At 32.2% G+C, this 23,135-nt stretch overlaps 3 protein-coding genes across 4 annotated transcripts; 1 reads left to right on the forward strand and 2 right to left on the reverse strand.

The window, feature by feature from the left end:
* The first annotated feature begins 252 nt into the window (after window positions 1-252).
* On the forward strand, window positions 253-7,029 carry LOC123909725 (amino acid permease 3-like). Of its 2 annotated transcripts, XM_045960609.1 has the most exons (6): window positions 253-397; window positions 3,978-4,089; window positions 4,659-4,986; window positions 5,360-5,574; window positions 5,777-5,916; window positions 6,144-7,029. In XM_045960609.1, exons 2-6 carry the CDS (start codon window positions 3,978-3,980, stop codon window positions 6,798-6,800), a joined length of 1,452 nt encoding a protein of 483 aa, XP_045816565.1. In that variant the 5' UTR covers window positions 253-397; the 3' UTR covers window positions 6,801-7,029. The 2 variants fall into 2 exon arrangements, with proteins under 2 accessions (XP_045816565.1, XP_045816570.1); XM_045960614.1 differs by lacking the exon at window positions 253-397 and having other exon boundaries at window positions 3,591-4,089.
* A 3,957-nt stretch (window positions 7,030-10,986) lies between these two features.
* On the reverse strand, window positions 10,987-16,247 carry LOC123921355 (probable methyltransferase PMT10). The gene is made up of 9 exons (XM_045973863.1): window positions 15,444-16,247; window positions 14,498-14,647; window positions 14,053-14,323; window positions 13,675-13,785; window positions 13,212-13,371; window positions 12,776-13,033; window positions 12,412-12,534; window positions 11,764-11,841; window positions 10,987-11,673 (listed from the first exon to the last, which is right to left on the reverse strand). Exons 1-9 carry the CDS (start codon window positions 16,101-16,103, stop codon window positions 11,469-11,471), a joined length of 2,016 nt encoding a protein of 671 aa, XP_045829819.1. The 5' UTR covers window positions 16,104-16,247; the 3' UTR covers window positions 10,987-11,468.
* Window positions 16,248-17,142: 895 nt separating this feature from the next.
* Window positions 17,143-20,774, reverse strand: LOC123902960 (tetratricopeptide repeat protein 33). Its single transcript, XM_045952804.1, has 5 exons — window positions 20,510-20,774; window positions 19,041-19,179; window positions 18,662-18,693; window positions 17,929-18,015; window positions 17,143-17,555 (listed from the first exon to the last, which is right to left on the reverse strand). The coding sequence occupies exons 1-5, from the start codon at window positions 20,693-20,695 to the stop codon at window positions 17,421-17,423; spliced, it is 579 nt and encodes a 192-aa protein (XP_045808760.1). The 5' UTR covers window positions 20,696-20,774; the 3' UTR covers window positions 17,143-17,420.
* Between the last annotated feature and the right edge of the window lie 2,361 nt (window positions 20,775-23,135).

A 23,135-nucleotide genomic window follows, 5' to 3' on the forward strand; every position in this document is an offset into this window, starting at 1 on the left:
AATCTGAAACAAAAAATATTTTTAAAAGACCATTTTACTAATTAAGCATAAAAATTATTATATAATAGAAAAAGAACCTTATTCTCATTCAACAAGAGTGGATGATAAAAGATGGACATTAAAATTTGATTATTTTTTTCTAGGGTGGTGATTTAAAGATATAGACAATTACATGTTGTAGGTTATACTATAACATACTGTGTTCCACTATATAAAGGAGACAAATTAGTTCAAGAAAGTCACAAAAGCTATAGTAGAGTAATATGCCAAAATTATTTGTGTATATATATTATATATAGCTCCTATAGCTGTTGTCGAAATTGTATATTTTTTGTATAAATAATTTGTTACAACCAAGTCAAGCACAGGACAGAGAGAAAAAGCTCTGCATTTGAAGGTAAAAGAGTTCTAAACTTTTAATTAATTAGGGAAAATGCTATTGGTTCACAAAATGCTCTGCTTTTTATTTATTCTTCTATCATAATATTATTTTATTTTTACTGTGTTTTATATTTTACTATATTATTTTTACTGTGTTTAAGTCCAGAAACTCTATAAAAATTTATATAAAGTCATCTGAAAATATTATGGACCGACAGAATCTGAGGCCACCAAACTCCTAAGTCCTAACCGAGGTCCACAAAAAATGACATAATGGATTAAAGAGAAAAAAAATATCTCAACAAATAATCATAGTTAATTAAATAGGCTTAATAGGTGAGCGTGAGACTTAATTAGGAGTTTAAGCCTTACATGAAAGACTTTCTCACTTAATGTAGAAAGACTTTTCTCAAACTTTATGATCATCCATGTTTGACCAACCATGATACAATTATTGTTTTTTAATTATGATATTTGTATGAAGTTTTTATTGTCGTTAACGATGATTAATTTTTATTGAAAATTTTATGGGACATACAAAGATAAGTTCTCCGCTCCCAAATAAATATATAGTAGTAAATGATTTTCATTAATGTTGACAATTATTTTAAGCCAAAAAATATTGCAAATGAAACACTTTTTATAAGACAAAACAAATAGTATAAATGAACTTTAAATATATGTATATCAATATTTTGACATATTATTAATATTTACAATTAGATTATGAATATGCAGGGGTCGTGGTTCGAACTCCGGTCATTTTACTTATTTATCTTAATGGTGAAATTTCTAGCCACTAAACTATTTAAAAAGAAAAAAACTAGATTATGAATTCAATTAGAAACTCAACACCTATTTTTTGTTTAGATATTTTAAAATAATAATATTACGACACAACCAAATATTATAAATAAACTTTTACATAATTTTTTTAAAAAATAAAGTTAAATAAATTTTTAATCCCTATAAATATTTTAAATTTAGTTTTTAGTTCTATAAAAAACTGTGATAATGAGATGATGGCCCAACTTAAATAATTCTATGTTAAATAATTAAGTTAATGTTGATAAGGTTTTGAAATATACTAGTACATGATTATTACAACAGTAGTAACAAAAATCTGACACAATTTTTTTTTATAGAAAAAAGAGTCATAGTAGTCCAGAGTTTGGCCGCGAAATAAGAAAAGTCTGACCAAGAAATTTTTTCACTCAGGAATCGAACCCGAATTTTCTCGAAATCCGTCTTTTTTTGTGAAGCTCATTAACTACTTGAGCCAAATGACTCGGTTAATCTTACACAATTATTTACGAAGAAAAAGATGCTGTACGTATATTGTTGCAGTTATGCAAATTTTGAGTTTTCTACGAACTTGATGACAACACAACCTGTCTGGGTTATTTTAGGTAGTTAAAGGACTATTCATTATAAGTACTACGATACTTTAGTCAAACTAAAAATAAGTACTGCGACACAAACACCAGTTAGCCGTTGGCGTCATGAACTATCAAGAATGAAGAATCCAAATTAAAGTTTTTTTTATCTCTTATTTTTTTTACTTTAAAAATAACTTGGTGGTGAAATTCTGTTATGAGCTTATCCACCGTTTTTTTTACTAATGATATCTTGCGCGCAATTGTAGAGACTAATATTCTCAAAGCTAATTGATATCGATCTTCCTTAACAAATATTTTTTCATACACTCCGGCTCAGGATTAAACCTATATCTTAGAATTGGCTATTTGGCCCAAGTTATCTTACAAAACCGGTTTGTAAAGTGAAAATTGTCTCTTACTTATATACGCATGTCCAGGCCAACTCATATCCGATGTGAGACTTCTTAACACATCCCCTCACACCCAGCACTATTGGGCTTGATGCGCAGATATAAATGGTAGGTGGTCCAATTGCGGGTAGCCCAACGGATCTTACAGAGACTCTGATAACTTTTTTTGTTTTTACACAAACTCTGATAACATGTTAGAATTGAGACTGTGTCTAATTCATCCTTACAAAACCGAATGATAATTGTTTCTTACCAAATAGTTAGAGTCTAAATATCTACATTATGCATATTGGTGCTTATCCACATCTTATTACCAAAGAGAGCTTACTCTTTGAGGTGTGTAACTAGGATGTTTTTAAGTTATCATTGAGTAAAAAATTGAAAAGATTGATACATAAAATTGGGATTTTCTTTTTTAAGGAAACCAAGTTGAGAATAGTAGTTATGGTGGGGGAGACACCAAAATTTAGCAGTGGACGGTGGTTAACACTTAGAACACGGTTTGAGTCTAATATGGTAGCAGCCGCCATGCCAACACAAAATATAGTTACGCGTATTACTAACCGGCCCTTCCTCTCTTCTCTTCTATCATATTTTGGGAATTAATCATTTATTATCAACAGCCAAACATTATCTTATTATTAGGTTGGGTTGGCTACATTAATTAACATTATATGTTCTACCAATTTTGTATAAACAGCTTAATCAACTGCTTAAAGGATAAACTTTAATTGTATATGCCATTTTTTTCATCAGATAGAATATATGTACTAAGTATATTATAGTTATATATAAAAAAAAAAATGTATATTATAGTTAAATTATTTTCTTATAACCCAAGAACGAATAGATAAGGTGGGGCGTAGATCTTTTATAGTTTAACCAAGATTTTGAATTTGATATCTGGTTTAGATATTTAGTATCGTTAATACTCTTATGAGAATTTATCGTTCATTTGAATCAAACAACTCTGTAATTGCACAAGGATGATATCTGATTTATGCGAAAAAAATGTATAAGTTATAAAAAATTTTTATAAATTATATCTGAATTTTATAAAAGTTAACTAATTTTCTTGATAAGTTATAAGATATTTTATTCATTCCTTGTAAATTTAAAAGTTATTACTTTTAATTCTGGTGTTATATGTGGTCCAATTAAAAGCAATATTTTATAAGCAATAAGATATTTTCACTCATATAGTGACACTCTTCATATCTCTCATAAGTTATAGAAATTATTCTTTTCTTTTGGAAAATGAAAAAAAAAAAAATTAAGTAAGAAATGAAGTATTTTACTTTTATCTTTGCTTTGTTAAATCCATGTAAAAAATTACTCCTAATGTTGAAAATGACATTGTTTGACTCATCACACCAAGTGTCAACAAATCATTTTCAAGTCTTTGATGTTAAAGTGGCATGTGGGTCTGTCCAAAAATATTTTCCTTCTGAAAAATTCTAACACAATTTTTCTTCCTCATATGCTTATTTATACCCCACACACACCGCTTCATTTCAAACCACAACACAACCTCTCCCCAATAATCTATTCTCAACTCAAGACTTAGTTTGAAACTTAGAACCTCTTTGACTTCAAACATCACTTGTTTGTTTTCTCATTACTTTTTATAGCTCTTATAAGCTATAAGTGTTGTAGGTGCTTTTCTTGTGTTACATATTTGTGCCAAAACTTGGAGTTTAATTTCTTGGATTACAGCATACACACTAATTAGGGTGTTGATTGAGTCTTCATTTTGAAGCTTAATTCTAACTTGGGTTGGTTTTGGTTTGTCATATAATTATATAAGATGACTATGGAAAAAGGTGGCAACAATAATCATCAACACCAACCATTTGAAGTTTCCATTGATACTGCTGGTTCTAAGTGCTTTGATGATGATGGCCGTTTAAAAAGAACTGGTAATTCATTTAACTTTCTCTCTCACTTTTATTATTTGATGTTGTTTTTCGTCCTCCCCTAAATTGATCAGAATCCCTCCATGTCCTCCATCTATCAGGAGATATTTTCTGATAGTGTAAATCTTACCAGAAAATATCTTCTGAAAGTGTCTTTTAGTGTAAGAATTCAGGAAACAAAGAGCATCCATCTTATTTAAACAAGTTTATTAAGCTCATATTTAACTCTTTACATAAATAACTACTACAAAAAACAAATTTCATATATTGCTTGTCACTAATTTTTCATCCATAATATTTTTTCCACAAAATTAGAAAGATATAGTTCATGATATTTTACTAATTTTCAATCTCAACGTCAAGAGACATCAGTAGTAAGAATTTGACCTTATAATTTTAAAGAACCAATTCAAAATCAAATTACATCAAAGACAATGTTAAAATGTCTTTAACTAATGATAATTTTTCGTTTAAAATCACGCATAATTTTAAAAAAATTACACTTTAAAACTTCGATAAAATTACTGCGGTAAAAAATGAAAACTACTCACTCACTTACTCTATCTTAACAGGAAATAAATGGACAGCTAGTGCACACATAATAACAGCAGTGATAGGTTCTGGAGTACTATCACTTGCATGGGCTATAGCCCAACTTGGATGGGTAGCAGGCCCAGCCATGATGATTCTTTTCTCCTTTGTTACTTACTACACCTCCACTCTTCTCTCTGTTTGTTACCGTACTGGTGACCAACTCAATGGAAAAAGAAACTACACTTACACTGATGCTGTTAGAGCATATCTTGGTGGCTTTAAGGTCAAGATTTGTGGAGTTGTTCAATATGCTAATCTTTTTGGGGTTGCCATTGGTTACACTATTGCTGCTTCCATAAGCATGATGTGAGTTTCAAATTATAATTATGGAATAAATAACATGTCACAAAGCTTAATTTATATTTTAAAATAGTAAAAACCCATTTTGGTACTTCACAATTTTTTATAATTTTATGATGGCCCAATTCAGTCTTGAAAAAATAAAACTCAAATTAATTTCTATATTTTCATACCAAAGACAAATTAGTCACTAGTTCATTATTCATTATAATAGAAAGATTAATTTGTCTCTGGTACGACGATGACAAGGACTATTTTTTTTTTTTTTGCCAGAGCCGTCAGAAAATTGTGAGAGACTAAAATGAGTCTTCACTGACTTTAAAATTTGTTATTATGAAATTGTGCTAATTGGTGTTTTTTTGTTGAATTTATTGAATAGGGCAATCAAAAGGTCTAATTGTTTCCATAGCAGTGGAGGAAAAAATCCATGTCACATGAATGGAAATGTTTACATGATTTCATTTGGTATTGTGGAAATATTATTCTCCCAAATTCCTGACTTTGATCAGTTATGGTGGCTGTCTGCTCTAGCTGCTGTTATGTCCTTCACATACTCAACTATTGGACTTGGCCTTGGTATTGGTAAAGTTATAGGTATGAATCATTCCATTCATATTACTTTTTTTTTTTTTGCAAGGATTTATAAAAAACGTGTTTTAAAAACCGAACTGAACTAGACGCTGAACCTTGAACTGACTTCGGTTAATTTAACGGTTCAACTACACTTGATTTTTGTATTAAAAGTCCTTTATTGAACTACTTGTGCTGATTTTGATTTGAATTGGACATGTTGCAGAAAACAAGGGCATTAAAGGAAGCCTAACCGGCATAACTGTTGGTACTGTGACAGAAACTCAAAAAGTTTGGAGAAGCTTCCAAGCTCTTGGTAACATAGCTTTTGCTTACTCCTACTCAATGATCCTCATTGAAATTCAGGTAAAATAAATTAATTTTCATACAATTTATTAAATTCATGATGACATCTTATTTGAATATGTACCAGTACACTGCTGATAAACATTTTTTTTTGTGAATCAATCAGAATTGTCCACCTCAGCAGATGTACCGGTACATATCTAATAAGATGTGTGCCAAAAAATTCACCATAATTAAATTGTCTAGAATTTTCAAACTCAAATATTGGTTATGTTATTTTGAAACAGGACACAATCAAGTCCCCTCCATCGGAGTCGAAAACAATGAAGAAAGCTACTTTAATCAGTGTTATAGTCACCACAATTTTCTACATGCTATGTGGTTGTTTCGGATACGCTGCTTTCGGAGACATAAGTCCCGGAAACCTTCTAACCGGTTTCGGTTTCTATAACCCTTTCTGGCTCCTCGATATAGCCAATGCTGCAATAGTCATCCACTTAGTCGGCGCTTACCAAGTTTACTGCCAACCTCTCTACTCAGTAGTCGAGAAAACCGCAGCTGAAAAATTCCCAGATAGCGATTTCGTCAACAAAGACATTGAAATTCCGATCCCATGCGTCGCCTCTCCGTTAAAAATCAACCTCTTTAGATTGGTTTGGAGGACAATTTTTGTGATCATTACAACAGTAATATCAATGCTTCTACCATTTTTCAATGACATTGTTGGATTAATCGGAGCCGTTGGATTTTGGCCTCTAACTGTGTATTTTCCAGTGGAAATGTACATTGTTCAAATGAAAATACCAAAATGGAGCACAAAATGGATTTGTTTACACATGCTTAGTGCTGCATGTCTTGTGATTTCTTTAGCTGCTGCAGCTGGTTCTGTTGCTGGTGTTATTGCTGATCTTGGAGTTTATAAGCCATTTCATGCTATGTACTAATTATGTAAAATTAATTAGTACTTAGTGTTCATCATCATTAAGGATTTAAGTAGCAATAAAAAAGAGAGTTAGTTCTTGCTCATTTGAAACCTCTAGGATGATGGTGTTCTTGTTGATCTTGTGTATTTTTTATGTACTTTTATGTAATATATCTTAGTAATTTGCTCTGTATTATCAATTTCCAATGAGAAAAATTGAAGAAATGACACAAAATCTTTCAATTTGCAAACCTTTATGTAGATATGGAACTATGTAAAATTAGTGTTTGATTTATTTTTATTAATTAAAATGACACAATTCTACAGTTGTTTTTAAGAAAATTTAAATTTTATATCTTGTGGTTATATGGCTAAATTCTTACTATTGAGTTAACATCTCAGGTGTAAATCTCTCAATGAGTTAAATAATTGTAACAAGACATAAAGAATATAATCTAAATGCGTAAGGAATAACAACAAACTATTGTATATCTAGAATAAGATATCTTAACATCAAAAGTATGACCTTAATCTACTTTATCGAGTATCTAGCTTACGGAAGACAATATGTCTTGACGTTCTATAGATGAACTAGCATAAAAGACATGCTTGAATTTAGAAAGGCAAGACAACTCTGAATCACTCGTTTAATACAAAGCAACTTTCGCCCTATCCTACCTAACGGGAAATGAACTTATGAAAAAGACAAATTATAATTGTTCTCTATATATTTTAATAATAGAAAAGTGTTGGTAGGATTTTGTTTATATTTTTCATTTTTAACATTATAAAAAATATCAATCTATATGTTTGTGATTAGACGATCATTTAAAAATTCATCTCCCTTATGATTTAGAAATGAGAAGTGAATAGAAATAATAATGTTTTATAAAGGTGACAAGTTATGGATTGATAAGAGAAGCAAAGAGAAGACTAAGGAATGAGATATATGATAAGAGAAGGGAAAAGAACTTAGTTCTTATTGATTGATTATAAAATAAGTGCTTGGAGCAATGAGTAGGGATAGACAAAATATAAACCATTGAAAGTGCAAAACGTAACTAACATACATTAACAAATTGAGAATCACGTTTATGTTAGACCATCTATATATAGCACACCACTAAACCATTTCAATTTTCAAATATTATATGTATTACATCACTCATTGAGCCATGTGCTCCATCAATTCAAATTCGTATAATGAATTCCAAAATTGTTTAGAGACGACTTAGAAAAAGTAGTATGATCTCTTATAGAAATATATTAGATCAATCTTGTATCGACCTAAAATTTCATGCACGTGACAAAATGGAAAAGATAATCATCGGTTGTATACATGCACAACCTAACTAGTTTATCTTTTTTTAGAATATATTTGGTTTATGAAGCACAGACACATAGATGAATATCGAACACGACATGGACATTGACACATCGATATTGATAGTAATTTGAGAAAATAATATAATTAAATGTAATCATAAGTATTGTGTTGGTGTCTGACACTGACACGTGTCCGACATGAAACACGACTAATTTGAAGATTATTCGTACCTCTTCATTGTATTTGGTACTTCAAAGTTGAAGATTGAATGAACTATTTGTTTTCAATACATATCAATAATCTATCAATTTCAAAGTTCAAGATTGCATGAACTATCAAAAACTTAATAGGCAAAAAAACTAATACAAGAATTTTTTATTTTATTTTATTTAATTAGCATGTAAGTGAACCTTAGTCCCTGTGAGCTTTATATCGACTGATGGGGACATCACATTTTATATGTAGAGAACGAAATTTGAAAGTTATTTAATTAAGATGGAATTCTACTACTAAACAACTTAGATAAAAATAAAATGCAACTGAACCTCAAAAGACAATTAAACGAAATTAAACAAAAAAAAAAAACTCTCAAAAGTCGTTAGATGTCCAAATTAATCTAAACTTAAAGTTGTAGTTTGCCTATGAGAATTGTGGTAGCTTGGAAGTGGAGGGCCTTCACCACACATACTACTTAATTAGGGTCAAAATATGATGAATGTTTGTGGGTTAGTGCAAAATAGTGGTAGCCAGTTTCTTAGACCACTATATATCTTTCAATTTTGACTATAAATAAACAAGTGGAAGCAAGCTTTATACTTCAATCTAATTTTATTTTATTTTATTTTTTATATATTTTGTAATGATAAAACAAATATTTAACTTGTAATGGGGGATCAAAGAAAGATTCCAAAAAGTAAGGGAAAGAAGGATTCTAAATTTCAGGCACAAGATTCCACTATAAATCATGTGATGATTTACATCAAAGACAAAAGAAAAATTATGGAATGATTTTATGGTTGGACTTTTCTTTCACCCATTTTTGCAAATTGGTAATTTATTTATATTAATTTTGAACAACCAATTGAATATATGTTGCCGTTAGGATTGATCTTTTATTTTTTGTAGAAGATATTGTAACTGAAAAGTGAAAAGGATATTTGAGAACTAAATCAAACCCTAATAATATTCTTCTTTGCTTATCAAAAAAAAAAAAAAAAAAAAAACCCTAATAATAAATTTGAGTTAGGGGGAAAGTAACTGCATTTTTTACCGGTCCCAACAAATCAACCCTACATCTACATTATACCTTATATTTATATTTTGCATTAATATTTAAAAGTGTAATTAAATTTTCAAACAAGATATCTCTGCGGGTATAACTCAGTTGACCAGGTTCGTCTTCGTTGACAACCTGTCGCGCAAGAGACACCAAGCAAGTAACGAAACCTTCAAATGAACCTATCTGTGTCATGAGATCTTGGTTAGTGTTCAAAGTAACTGAGTCCTGAGAAGTCAAAATATGGTATGTGCCTCAAATAGAGTAACCGTGATCAGGATCTGGCTGCCACTGCCACCTATCTGTAGACTGAGCCTGCAAGGAGATATTAAGAAGTAGGGGTGCTCAAATCCAAACAAATCCAAATAAAAACCGAAAACCGATCCAAAAAAATCGAAAACCGAAAAAAACCGAACTTTTTTGGATGTGTTTGGATGTTCTTTTGTGAAAACCGCTGGATCGGATCGGATTTCGGATTGATTTCTTAAAACCGATTCAAACCAAACGAAACCAAACCGCATACATATATTGTTTTATCTTTTTATTAGCATGAATATATATTGCATTAACATTTTTTGTTCATTTTAAATTTTGTTAATACTATAGGTTAGTTTAATTTAATCTATTTTTTTACTTTTTATATGTTTCAAATATAATTGATAATTGTCATTCCAAAATATTAATTTTCAATATATTATATGTTATATTTTACATCATACTTAATATTTATTTTGTCAAAAATGTCAAACTATTATTTTATAGTATTTTTTTATAATATTTATATTTAATAAAAAGATTTTAATTTATAATTTGGATATCTAAAAACCGATCCAAATTAAACCGCATAATATTGGATCGGATTTTTTTTATTTGTCATCCAAAACCGAACCAAACCGTAAATAAATATATTTTTGGATCGGATGAGTTTTTGTCTCAAAACCGATCCAAACCGAACCGCGAGCACCCCTATTAAGAAGTAAGACCTGACATTACCCCAACAACTCCTCCCCCCCACACGCACAACTGCCTCCAACAAGCCCACGCCTCTCCACCAGTCTCCCACCCTAGAAGAGATATCTCAGCTACCGTACATGATTTGTTCTCCACCAAGTCGTATAAACGCCTAAACCTCACATACAGAGGACTCCCTCCTAGCCACGGGTCAGTCGAAAATAAGGTATCTACCCCATCTCCCACCTTCTTCGAACCACCCTACCCCCCAACACCATCCCTAATTCTCACAATCTCTCTCCACCACGAATAACATTAGTGCATTTTTGTAGCGGTGAAAGACTTGATCTACCATTTACGTCAACCCTTAATAAATAATCATCATATTGATCAAAAGCTTCAACGATAGAAAGGAACGCGTGGACTTTTGAAGAAAAGTCTCACAAATTCTTCATCCATATCATCATTCATATAATCCATGAACATTTTTGCAAAATTGTCATCTATCACAATTGCTAACCTAAGCTTACATCACACAAGTATCAAATAAACAAAAGTGTCATCTTAGCATCTCACGTTGAGATAAGATCATAGGGAAATAAGTTAAAAGAGTTGTGCATTTATAAGAATTTAATTTCTATCCACACCTCTAAATGTGTAAATCCAATCACATTTCACCATTCATATTTGTACAGACACTTCAGAAAATAATATTATTACATTATCTAAATAATGACATTTCAATAATAGAACGTGTATGTAAAAAAAAATTACACAGGTCAATAAATACAAATCAATCTCTTAAGAGAAAGAAAAAAAAAAAATCCCTTTAGTAGGGATTCAACATCGATGCAAAATATAGAGAACTCTTGAATAAGAATGCAAGGGTTGTCACATTTCTGGTGGCACTATAGGTAGATTACCATGATTAACAATTTCTAGTTGCGTGAACGAATATATGAATTTCCGGTATGAATTTCCAGGTTATCGATACAATTGAGCAATTCAAAAGCGGATCTTTTTTCTTTAATTACATATTATCCACCAACAAAGTTCTCACGTCAGCAATGAGATTCAAACTCAGATTCTTGTGAGATGAGTTGAATCCTTACCAACTGGACCAACTTGCGCTAGCATCAAAAGCGCTTCTCAGCCCTTAATATCTTCCGGCTTGCATATGGACCCTCTCCTACATCATCCCGGGTAATCACCCATCCCAATGCTTTTGAAATTTCTTCAAGTTCGATAATAACGCCTAACGAGTCACGTATATATACATAACCATCTGGTCTTAGCATTCGATCCATCTCGAGCATGATTGTTGAAATACTACACTTTTTCCTGAAAATTTAATTATAATAATTTAACAAACACGGAATTGCATGTGCCTATAGAGAAATATAAAGCTTAGAAGTTAGAATTATGATTAACCTCTTTTTTTCAATAGAGAAGAGACCTTCTGCATGTAGCAGATCATATGTTCTTGGGTATGTATCGAATGGCTCACACCTGTCAAGGTGGAAAAAAGTTCAACATTGCAATAAATTCACTATTTCTAGTTATTAAGGAGAAACAAAAAATAGAAATATTTAGCATCTATTTTCTGAAGGAAAATAAATAAAGTAACTGCCACCTTAAAGCAATTAATCTCTTTCAATTACTAAAGTTTATGTTCATATACCAATATTAATCATATAAACTTGATAAACTGAAAATCAATCATGAATAATCATATATATAGCATATATATTTGCTGATAATAGTTACAGTATAGTATCAATCCTTGAACCTGTTCATAATTAATTTATTACTAAAGTTTGAAAAAAAAAAGATTTGACTGAACAGTAAATATAAGTCAAGACTCATCTTTCTTGTGCTTTCAAAATATAATTATCCAGATTATTGCAGAATTTAACCATTGTTCTTACATCATAAGCCAATAAAAAACCCTTCAAATTTTGCATGCCAATAGAGTTAGCTTAGATAATTGAGCTGTTTTTTACTGACAAATTAAAATTACCGATCACATCAAACCAGAATGAAAACAAAATGCATAAAACATAAGCGAATTTCTCTTACCAATCATGCATAACTCCTATTAGCCCTCGGTCATATATAACAGGTAAGGTATTGAATCCATTAACAGGAACAACATTCATAACCCAACAGTCAAGCTGGAGATCATGCATTGCTGCAGCAAACCTGCCATTGTCAAAGTGAAAGTTACCTCATAATACACACAGAAGACTGCAAGGTTAGACAATCATTTTTTTTTACTTAACGCTCCTGTTCCTAGGGGAAGGGGGCCCTGATCATTTGGAGTTCGGCCAAGAGGTAAATAAAGTCTAGCGAATGATTATTCCAGAATAATTTTGCATCTAGTAACAGTCAACTGGATAAAAAATAGAAACAAACAAAAGCAAGAAAATGCGCATGGCTGTACCCTCCAAATCCTGCCCTCATGTCCATTACATTTCTAAAGGGATACTCCTTCCAATGGAAGGCCTGCACATAACTGTGTACTATTTCATGCCAATAATTGTATTCGGCCTTTAAGAGCTCCTGTCTGGATATAATGGCATCCATTTTGATGCTTTGAAGCCTGTCTGGTATTTGATGGAGGCGTGAAGGCCAGTTAGTAACATTTGCTCCATATCCATTATTAGGCAATTGAGTTATGCATGCCTTAAGACCAACATACCTGCAAAATGTTTCATAGTTATCAGAAATTTTCATATTTATTTGTCAGTGTCACCAAACAATCAACCTCTAACATCATTGACTCTCATTAGTCATTGTGTTCCAGTTCAAGCAATCATGAACACCACAAACGAAATATAGGTAGTATAGGTGAATTTAACATTTATAAGAGGTCATACCAAACATCATCTGGATCATCATTGGACTCGCATAATGGAGGATGCACAGCAGCGTCACGATCAAGGTAGCAGCTATTATTCACAGGTTTCCGCCATATAGCAATATAACCCTCTTTCCGTACAAGTTCCCAACACATACGAGCTGTCAGGTTCTCCATTTCTGTTAAAAGTACAAATATAATGTTGTCAGAGTTGACATCTCGCCATATCAAGATCTAAGAGATTTTATACAAAAAAATATACGGTGCTTAATTCCAGAAGGAGAAGGGAGAAACCAGTAAACCCTAACATTGCAGTATCAATCAGCCCGTTGAAAGATATATATATATATATATATATATATATATATATACTGAAAACATCTAATCAAAGGATGGATGGGTGATAAGTGAAGCTTTTTTAAAAAAAAGAAGCAAACATTTACATCTATTACTACTGTTATAGGTAACAAATTATGAGCTACCTTTCCATTGTTCTTGAAGACTGTCTTCATGTTTGTATACAGGCTGCGCTGCCCACACAAAGTAACGACCGGCCCTTAGAAGCCTGTTTGCCTCAAGAAGCAAAATTCCATCTTCATCAAAGCATATGAAAACAGGATATCAGTACAAAGAACTGAAGTCTTTAAACATAAATATGATTGCAGTTTTATCCATAGTTTCTTAAATTTACCAAGTTAAGATACGGAAAAATCTAAAACAATGTTTTCATCTAACATACACACAACCACTCATTATGCTAGACCATCAAGAATGGATCCAGGAAATAAAAATCTATACAAAACCTGTGGACAAAGTCAATTGAAATGAGTGATAAAAAGTTTAAGCAGAGTAGGAAGTACCATCACGAGTCCAATTAATTCGGCATCTTGAACAATGGATGAGGTCAAATGCCTGACTTGGTAACAACAAACGATGTGTAGCCAATACTGCTACATGGGCAGGCACACCGCGCTCAAGGGCAAATTGAATCTGGTTTTCATGAACGTCTTTCGGTGCTATTGAGAGAGTGATCACATTACGCTGCATCAAAAATGCACCAAAACTTGCCACTCCACAGCCAATATCTAAAGCAACTCTTGTGTTCTTACCAAATGCAATGTCGGGAACCATCTACACATTCAAATTCAGAAAAACTATCAGTGTCTAAGCCACAAATTTAATATGAAATTTCTTAGAATTTAGATAAGCTCTAACTCAACCTCAAAAGGTAACAGTAAGGACAGGACATTCAATGCCTAAACAGATCGGATGCTTGATCTTAACAAAAACGAACAAGAGACTAACCTCGGAAATCTGATCAAGATATTTGTCTGCGCCGTGTATAAACTGTGTTCCACCTCCTGGGAAAACAAACTTATCCTTCTTTATTGATATCCAATTTTGTCCACCTTTATCCTCAACCAGACGCGTATGGGGTACATTACGGAACCAAATCTGTCATTGTATATAAGTTAGCGAACCGTTTCTTCCCAGTCTGAATTCTGAACCAATTGAAAAGTGTCACATTCAGCAATTTTAATGTGAAAATGCTTACACTAGTTCAAAATGCAGCAAGTTGATAGTTGATGATGCAATCAAATTCTGCACTTATCACATTTCTTACCTTTCCTATTCAATTTCTTCCTTACACCTCAGGTGAGACTGAGTAGATGTGCAAATGAACTACCATTTTTTTTGTCAAGTAGCCTATTGGCTAGACTCACACACTTAAGGTGTGGAGAAGTGGGAAATCCCGAGTTCGAACTCAGACCCTTACAAGTCAGCGTTCCTACAGCTAACAACTGAGTTGTACTAATGGGACACAAATGAACTAATATTATTATGCATTCTTCACACATTAATAATGCAACTCACTAAAATAGCTAGCTACTCTGGTCTCGATCATTGCTCCCCAACTAAACACAACAAAGACACCACATTCAAAAGAAGCGCGGCCAATTTGGTCCCTAAACTAACAAATTTCAAAATGATCTCTGAATTTGAAAATTCTTAACCACATTAGCCACAACTACTAATTGACTGATCGTAAAGAACTAACATGATCGAAGATTCTCGAATTAAGAATCTTCGAAAAGCTAATATCTTTTAAGAACAAAACTAAATTGACAATGTTGTACAATATAGAGACTAAATTGACAATTGACTCAAACAAAAAACAAACATTTTGATTCTTATACAATGCAATGAAATGAAACTTACAGAGTGAAAAACTTGAAAAATAGTAGTATACCTGATCTCTACTCTGAGGCCAACGAATACGTTTCTTATAACCCTTAGGTCTAGGAACCATGCAATTCAAACCCTTCCCTTGTTGAGGACAATGCCTTTCATATTTCTCCCCTCTTTCACTTCCACTAAACTTCAAAATCTCTTCCACATTATCCAAACAAGGTATATAATCCACCATTTTCATATCACCACAAATCTTAAACTTCTTCACCACAAACTTCTCCACATCCTTCTTCTCCAGACTTGTCTCATTGTTGTTCCAATTCAACAGTAAGTCGTCGTCGGTGATGGTGTCGTTGCCGACGGTGAAATTGTCTGTCATGAAGCCATTTTCGTCTAGTAGTCCTAATCGTTGTTGTTGTACCGGTAAGGGAGGGACAATGAAAGGTTTTGGAGGTTTTTGTTTAGGTGACGGAGGAGGTGGTGGTGGTGGTTGTTGTTGGTGGTCATCGGAAGAGGGAGGAAGCGGTTGTTGTTGTGGTGGTTGTGGTGATTGTGGTGATTGATCGGGAGAGGGAGAGGGAGAGAAAAAGGTGAGAGAAGTGATGGTGGTGGATGAATAATTGGTGAAAAGGAAGATGAGAAGGGTTAAAGAGAAAAGTGTGAGAGTGATGATTTTAACTGAAGAAGGGGTTTTGAGAATATCCAGAGATTTCATCATCGACGATAGCGAGCGATGAAAATGGATCTTGTTTATTGTTTTTAGAGAGAGAGTGTGATGCGTGTGTGGTGTGAATTGTGATTTTGCGGTGATGTAAATACGCACGAGACAGGAACAAGAAGCATTTGTTGTTCTTAAATTTGGTAACATGACATGTACAACTACTATGTCGGTCCTGCTGTAAAGTTGCCTAAATCAATAGGTGATTGACGCTGAATTTGGTAAAAAAAAATTACAATTTAATTTATCGCAATTATGATGGAAAATGGACTAAAACTACTTGATTAGAATTGATCCTCGAATCAAATTAAGTAGTCCAGTAGGCTATAGTGGAGAAAAAAAAAGAGAATAAACATGATGTTTGAGATTCAAATTCTAACAACCGGTTCTATAATTTTATGTACAGAGTTAAATTATATTAATGCAAAATATATTTTTAAATAAGGAATGATATTTTTAAGAAGTCAAAAGAAATAATATATAATAGTAAATTTTAAGAACAAGGTTGTACAAAAAAAAAAATTAAGAACAAGGTGTTCCTAAGAATATAAGAAAAAGTTATTACAAGCAAACTTAATAGGAAAAAAACATCAAAAATGCAAAAGATTAAATATGCAGAGGGGTTTTAAAAAAAATTTAAAAAAAAATATGCAGAGGGATTAATTAGACATTCAATGTTGTAAATCAAAAATTAAAATCTTTTTTTAGCATTCAACCACCATTAAACTTGAATCTTGATGTTATAAATTAACCTATGATGAAAGGATATCTTATGATCAAACATCCTTTATGCTTCTTTCTTTTCAAATAGACAAATTATTAGTTATCTACATGACTTCAAGAACACAATACACATCTACCTAACTAATAAGGTTTTAGTGGAGATGTGGCGTCTCACTCTCTTGTGACCCTAAAGCATTTGACTTTGTTTCTCCCAAGTTTCCCTGAACTTCCCAACAAAGCGGAAATCAAAACAAATAACGTCTCAATATAAAATGACGAAATCACAAAAAAAAAAATACAAAAGAAACACTAAATATATCTGAAAACCACATTTATTTAACTAAAATGGAAAAGAAAATGTGATGTTTCTTCTCTTATAATTGGACCATAGACCATAGGTAGTAATTAATTCTTAATCTATCTATCTATCATTGTCAAAAGAACATAAGAGTACAATATTTTTACTATCACATTAACATAACTATCATGTCACATATACATACTCCCAACAAATTATGAGCTTTTTGACCATGAAGTTGCTGACAGTATACAAATTTTGCTACTGCACAGAAATACATTGATAACTTTCTCCCTTCATGTGCTTTCATTCTTATCACCTACAGTATAACGATTTTGAATGTCACTCAAACCTGATGAGTGAAGTTGCTTTCTTTTCTTTACAAGACGTAACGCAGTTTTTCTATCATCTTGTGCTTCTTCATAATCAGGCTGCACAATCACAAAATAGTAATCAGTGTTAAATATCAAACATAATATATGTAAAGATGCATCATGGATATGAATGGTTGATGGTTCAGCTTAAGTATTAAACACAACTACTCCATTGATTTGTGCTTGTTTAACATGTTTGATTTGTATTAAAAATCATACTGGTATGCTATGCCACTTCATTTAAACTATTTTATTTATAATTTTATCCTTACTTATTTGTATAAATTTTTGTAACTTAAATAAATTTTATCAGAGAAAGCTGACACAAGGACACATTTAGTGCTCGTCTGCATGCTAGTATTCATATAACGTTAACGGCAGGAACTTTGAGCAACATTAAAACCAACTACAAAGCTTCATGAAGACTGACCTTGAGAGCTAAAGCTCTGTCAAAGCTTTCAATGGCATTATCTGGCTCGCCGTAATTCAGCTGTGCTCTGCCAAGTGTGACCCAAGCCTGCAAGGATTAATATTGAAATAAATGCTTGAACTGAGACTTCGTAATGAACTACAATTGCTCTAATATTACAAGGCATGAACATTGGTACATGCCATTTAATTAAAGTAATATTGAAAAAACTTTCAAATTTAAATTATAAAATACATGCAACATTTTGTGGATAATTATCCATGAACTCGGAGCTATTTTATGCGTAAACTAAAAAACCCTTTAGACTGTTCATAATTTTTTACAAATATTGATTGAGGTTTCAATCTAACTTCCATGCCAGCGTCTATCTAACAAAAGGTTCTCAATATGAAAACTCGGTTTAATTAGCACTGATTGCGTCAAATTTCAACCGGAAGAAAACTATGGAGATAAAGATATGGAAACCCGGTTATATGCGTGAAATAGATCACAAACACATATGGTTAATATTTCTCTGTGAAGTTTTAGAACTTCTGAATTATCAAATGACATTCGTCCATAATTAAAGTATAATTTTATATTTTCTCAGATGTAATAATTACTAACTGAATCTACTTGAAAAAATGGAGTACATAATTACATAAATTATATACATAACTACCATCAATAGGAAAGTAATGACAAAAATCATGCTATAAATTTTAAAAGGGGTATGAAAATAGTAGTGACGTACCTCAGCCCACGATGGTTTCAATCCCGTAGCTCCTGCCATACAGAGACCATCAATTATCATATGTCAAGTGTAAAACCACAAACACTTTGAATTCTATAGGAAACATCAGAATCAGATGCAAAATACCAAACAAATAAATGCAGATGTTGGCACATAATAGATCAACTTCATTGCTAGAATTAAGTTCATCGCAACTGAATATAAAGGTCATATAGGAAAGGCAAGTTGTTACTAAAAACACAACTTTCTAGTTACTACAATAAATTGAAATTACACACACATCATGAAATAGTTAATTTGTTATCCTCAGTTTAGTAATTCAAATATTTAAGATTTCATTTAAACAAACAAGCTAAGAAGAATATAACAGAAGACGCACGAATTGCAGCCTTTAAAGCATTCCAAGCTTCTCCAATTTCTAGTAAAACTTGGGCCTTTTGTTCATGCAAAACTGGAACATCAGGAGCCAATGTAATAGCAGTTTCCCATTTACCAAGTGCTTCCCTATACTTCCCCTCCTGCACGAAAAATGGAGGTATTAACTATGAAGCATAGACACTAAAACAGCATATGACATGACATGAGACACTATTCTAAATCTCACAGAATTTGCCGATTCAAACCAACAGAAGTTAATCTGAAACAAGATGTTGGGGGTTTGAAATATTTAAACATTAGAAAGAACTCCCAAATTAGATCTATGCAAATAAAACCAAAGTAACAGCAGCACTGGCAAGCCTTTAACGCCAAAATTTCACTTGTCAAGATGAAGTCAGAAATTAACTCAACTTAAGACCATTCCTGTCATGAATCTGATTAAGCTATTCCTTCTTTTTAGAAATTAAACTAATATGTTATCCAAATTACAGAAAACATGTGTAATGAATATGTTGATTTGAATACAAGTAACAATGAACTTTGACTATTAGTTATGATTTATGAATGTTTCTTCAATTTTAAATATTCTTCTACTTTTGACCTTTCATATATTTATGGTACTACGGTATAAATTTCTTGTATGGTGTCCCTGAACTTTGGCAAGCATTGTGCCACCAGAGTTATAAAAAAAAGGTCTGAAACTGCAATTTGGGCTGTGGTATATAACAGTTTTTATGTTGCCGAAACCACAACGCAACAGTGGTTGAGACAGAAAGGGCCGCATTTGATTGTGATTCTCTGCAATATCAAGGATCATGACGACTCGACGATACCGCAACCATTACTACGACTTGGCCCCTGTTTGACTGCATAGGACTCGAAGAGCCTAGTGGTGATTGTAGCATAAAATACAAAGCAAGACAAAACGGAGCCTAGTGGTAATTCTAACTCATAATAATTGCAAGATAAAACGGAGCCTATTTGGGAAAAACGCAATTTTGATCCTTGAAAGTGTAACTCGCTGTCACATCGCATTGATCCCTTAATCAAAATTGCAAACACATCCCTAATATATCTCTTGTTAGTAATTTTATGGACTAAATTGACAAACAAAAACACACTTGAGGACAAAATTGACTCCTTAAAAACATATTCGAGGACCGAAGTAACTAATAAAAGAGACACTTGAAGATGTGTTTGCAATTTCGATACATTCAGGGACGATTATAACAAGTTATGCTTTTTTTAGGGACAAAATGATGATTTTCCCCCAAAGTATTTGTATATATAAACCTTCCCAGTTCATGTTTCATTTCAAAGAACAAAACTTTACTGTTAATTATAAATTGGGGTACCCTTAACTACTTCAATTAAGAATTGTATATAAATTTCTATTCCAAACAAGAAAGAAAAACAAAACATAAAGAACAGAACAGAAACATGTGTGACGATTGTGTTAAATGATAATACCATAGCAAGATTGTCTCCTTGAGCTTGAAATTGCATAGCTAATTGTGTTGATTGATCAGAATTGGGAGAACGCACTGTTCTTCCATCAGGAGTGTCATCATTGTTAGGGTCGTTGTCGAGCTCAAAGTGTGATAACGGAGGCAAAGAAGGTTTCTTCTTCTTGGTGTTCTTCCATGTCACTTTCATATTTCCACCGCCTCTTCTCTCTTCTTCAACCACCGCAATCTCTCTTACTCTCTTCTCTTCTTCTCTCAAATGATACCTATTAAAGAAGACACATAAGAATGTTACCTATTAAAAAAAAAAACGATTTTCCTTTTTTTTGAAAAAAAAAAAAAAAACATTAAAAAAATGATTTTTTTTTTTTTACTGGACATTGTTTTTAAGAAAGAAAAACAAATTATACTTTTTTTTTATCAAAAAAACAAAAACAAATTATACTAAAAGATTTTTTTTATACAAATACTCTTTAAAATAAGGTTCTAGAAGAGTTTGTGGAGAGAAAGAGGAGTAAAATTTGATATTTTCAGTACATGACTATATGTGGTATATGACCGTTTTTATTATTTTTGAACAAGTGACCGTTTTAATTATTACCGTTACAATTTATCTATAATTGATGTTTTAATAAAAAAATCTATGATGTCTTGAATTAGTTACTTGTGAAATTTAAAAGTTTGTTCATGAAGTATATCAACATGGTGAAAAAAGTTTGCGTAAAGAGTAATGTCCTAGTAATTAATTGAATTAGCCAATATTAACCTCTGATGAATGGTGTGAAGCTCGACATGAAGAATATCAAAAGATCCTAGAAATAACTCCCAAAAAAAAGTCAAAGATACAAGTCTTGGAAGAATGTCAAGTAAGGCCTTTGAACCCATCTTTAATGGGATTACCAAGAAAATTGACATCAACATTAAGAATAGTGCAAGCTTGATTGGAAGAGTGTCATTTGACCCATATATTTTCATGTCTTGCTAGTTGAGAACTTGAGAAGCATGAAATGGAGGTGGAAGTCATATTGTGGGATTCTATATGGCAAGACTGTAGTTGGGGATAATAGTATTGGAGAAGTAGAAAGAGTTGTGATTACTCCAAGACCACCTAATACATGCAGCAAAAGTGTTAAGAGATAGTCAACGATAACCACATCTTAAACTAGTTGGTCAGATTTGAAGTGGCAAAGAAGACTATAGTGGAGAAACCAAGGGACAACCAGAGATTTTGAGAGGTTGAGCAATCTCTAATGCAATGATGCAACATTGACAAAGTTGGGACAAAATTGTTACAAGCCAACCAAACAAGAAACTTGACCTATTATGGAAGATGGAGACGGCAAATCTAAGACCAAATTTATTTGTTTGAAGAGCCAAGTAGTGTAGGATCCATTGATATTTTCATACCAAATGAAAGTGTCCTCGGTGTTGGGGTTGAAGTGAAGATTGAGATTGTTGATTTCATCTATGATGGCTTGATCAGGCAATCAAGTATAGAGACTAATAAGACTCGCAGGAGACAAGTCACAAACTTCATTAATTTTAAGAGCAACGTTGTTGATGTGAACATTAAGGGACAACGATGCGTAGAGGACCTAAGGATGTACAATGGCTACACCAAAATGATGAGTTACTTGATTCTGCTCACCAAGTAAAACCTCCCTTGAGGATATTTTTGACTTTGATGATGGAGCTCCAGAAGCACCGATGGTGTTAGTATGCGAGAGGATGCGAAAACCAGATATGTATTTGTGCAACAGAATAAAACAAACTTGTCTAGAAGAGAAGCATTAGCATCTCTAGCGGTATAAATTCTTATGCCACCCTATACTTTGGATATAGCGATTTTGTTCCAACTCACCAAGTTAACACCAACATTATTAGAATTTTTAGGAGAACCAAACAACTTGCATTTAGTAGGTGGGGATAGAGGATAGAATGAATGGGGCAAAAGCTAACTTACCAAGTTTGTTGAGAAATTTTTGCTTCAAAGATGCCATTTTTCTTTGCATTTTCTCAATGATAAAATTAAAGTCGCTTTTCTTGAGGCTTCCTTTGAGGATAGGGAAGCCGAGATACTTTTGTTTAAAGAGGAGGTACTACGAATATTGGATACAGTAATTAGATCATGAATCTTGGCACAGGGGCAATAAATATAAGATTATTTTTTTATAAAGTTTTCATATTTTTTCAAATACAAATTTTAGGGCAATAAATTTTCGTTAGATAAACAATTTTTTTTTTAGTTTAAAAATAGGCTTAGCCCAAAATAATATATCGGAAACATTTTTCATCTTTAAATCCATTTCAAAAGAAAACGTATAAAAAATTGTTTAAACCGTCCAAATTATTTTTTACTGAACAAACACGGAAAAAAAAATTCATCTAAACGTACATGTGATTATGTATTTTACTTTTTATTTTATTTACAAACTTTAAAATAATTAGGTCATTTTGGTTTGGTCTTTAGGCTCAATTATATATGCTCACGCACTCCCAAAATTATCAAATTACTCCATTTGGTTGGAAGAAAAAAAAGTGCAAAGGTAGGAAAACACGGAACCAATGAATGAATCTAGACTAAATTTTAGTTTAGGTTCATTCGTTGGTTTCCGTATTTTTCTTTTTTA

The sequence above is a fragment of the Trifolium pratense genome, linkage group LG1 (genome assembly GCF_020283565.1).
Source record: "Trifolium pratense cultivar HEN17-A07 linkage group LG1, ARS_RC_1.1, whole genome shotgun sequence".
Lineage (NCBI taxonomy): Eukaryota > Viridiplantae > Streptophyta > Magnoliopsida > Fabales > Fabaceae > Trifolium > Trifolium pratense.

Coding starts and splice junctions, on each gene's coding strand:
- LOC123909725 (XM_045960609.1), top strand. CDS start 3,978: ATGACTATGGAAAAAGGTGGCAACAATAATCATCAACACCAACCATTT. Junction 5,575..5,776: donor TGGTATTGGTAAAGTTATAG/GTATGAATCATT, acceptor GACATGTTGCAG/AAAACAAGGGCATTAAAGGA. Junction 5,917..6,143: donor TGATCCTCATTGAAATTCAG/GTAAAATAAATT, acceptor ATTTTGAAACAG/GACACAATCAAGTCCCCTCC.
- LOC123921355 (XM_045973863.1), bottom strand. CDS start 16,103: ATGATGAAATCTCTGGATATTCTCAAAACCCCTTCTTCAGTTAAAATC. Junction 13,372..13,674: donor TCTTCAAGAACAATGGAAAG/GTAGCTCATAAT, acceptor TACTTTTAACAG/AAATGGAGAACCTGACAGCT. Junction 13,034..13,211: donor GATGATCCAGATGATGTTTG/GTATGACCTCTT, acceptor AACATTTTGCAG/GTATGTTGGTCTTAAGGCAT.
- LOC123902960 (XM_045952804.1), bottom strand. CDS start 20,695: ATGAAAGTGACATGGAAGAACACCAAGAAGAAGAAACCTTCTTTGCCT. Junction 19,180..20,509: donor AAGGAGACAATCTTGCTATG/GTATTATCATTT, acceptor TTTTTCGTGCAG/GAGGGGAAGTATAGGGAAGC. Junction 18,016..18,661: donor TGAAACCATCGTGGGCTGAG/GTACGTCACTAC, acceptor TAATCCTTGCAG/GCTTGGGTCACACTTGGCAG.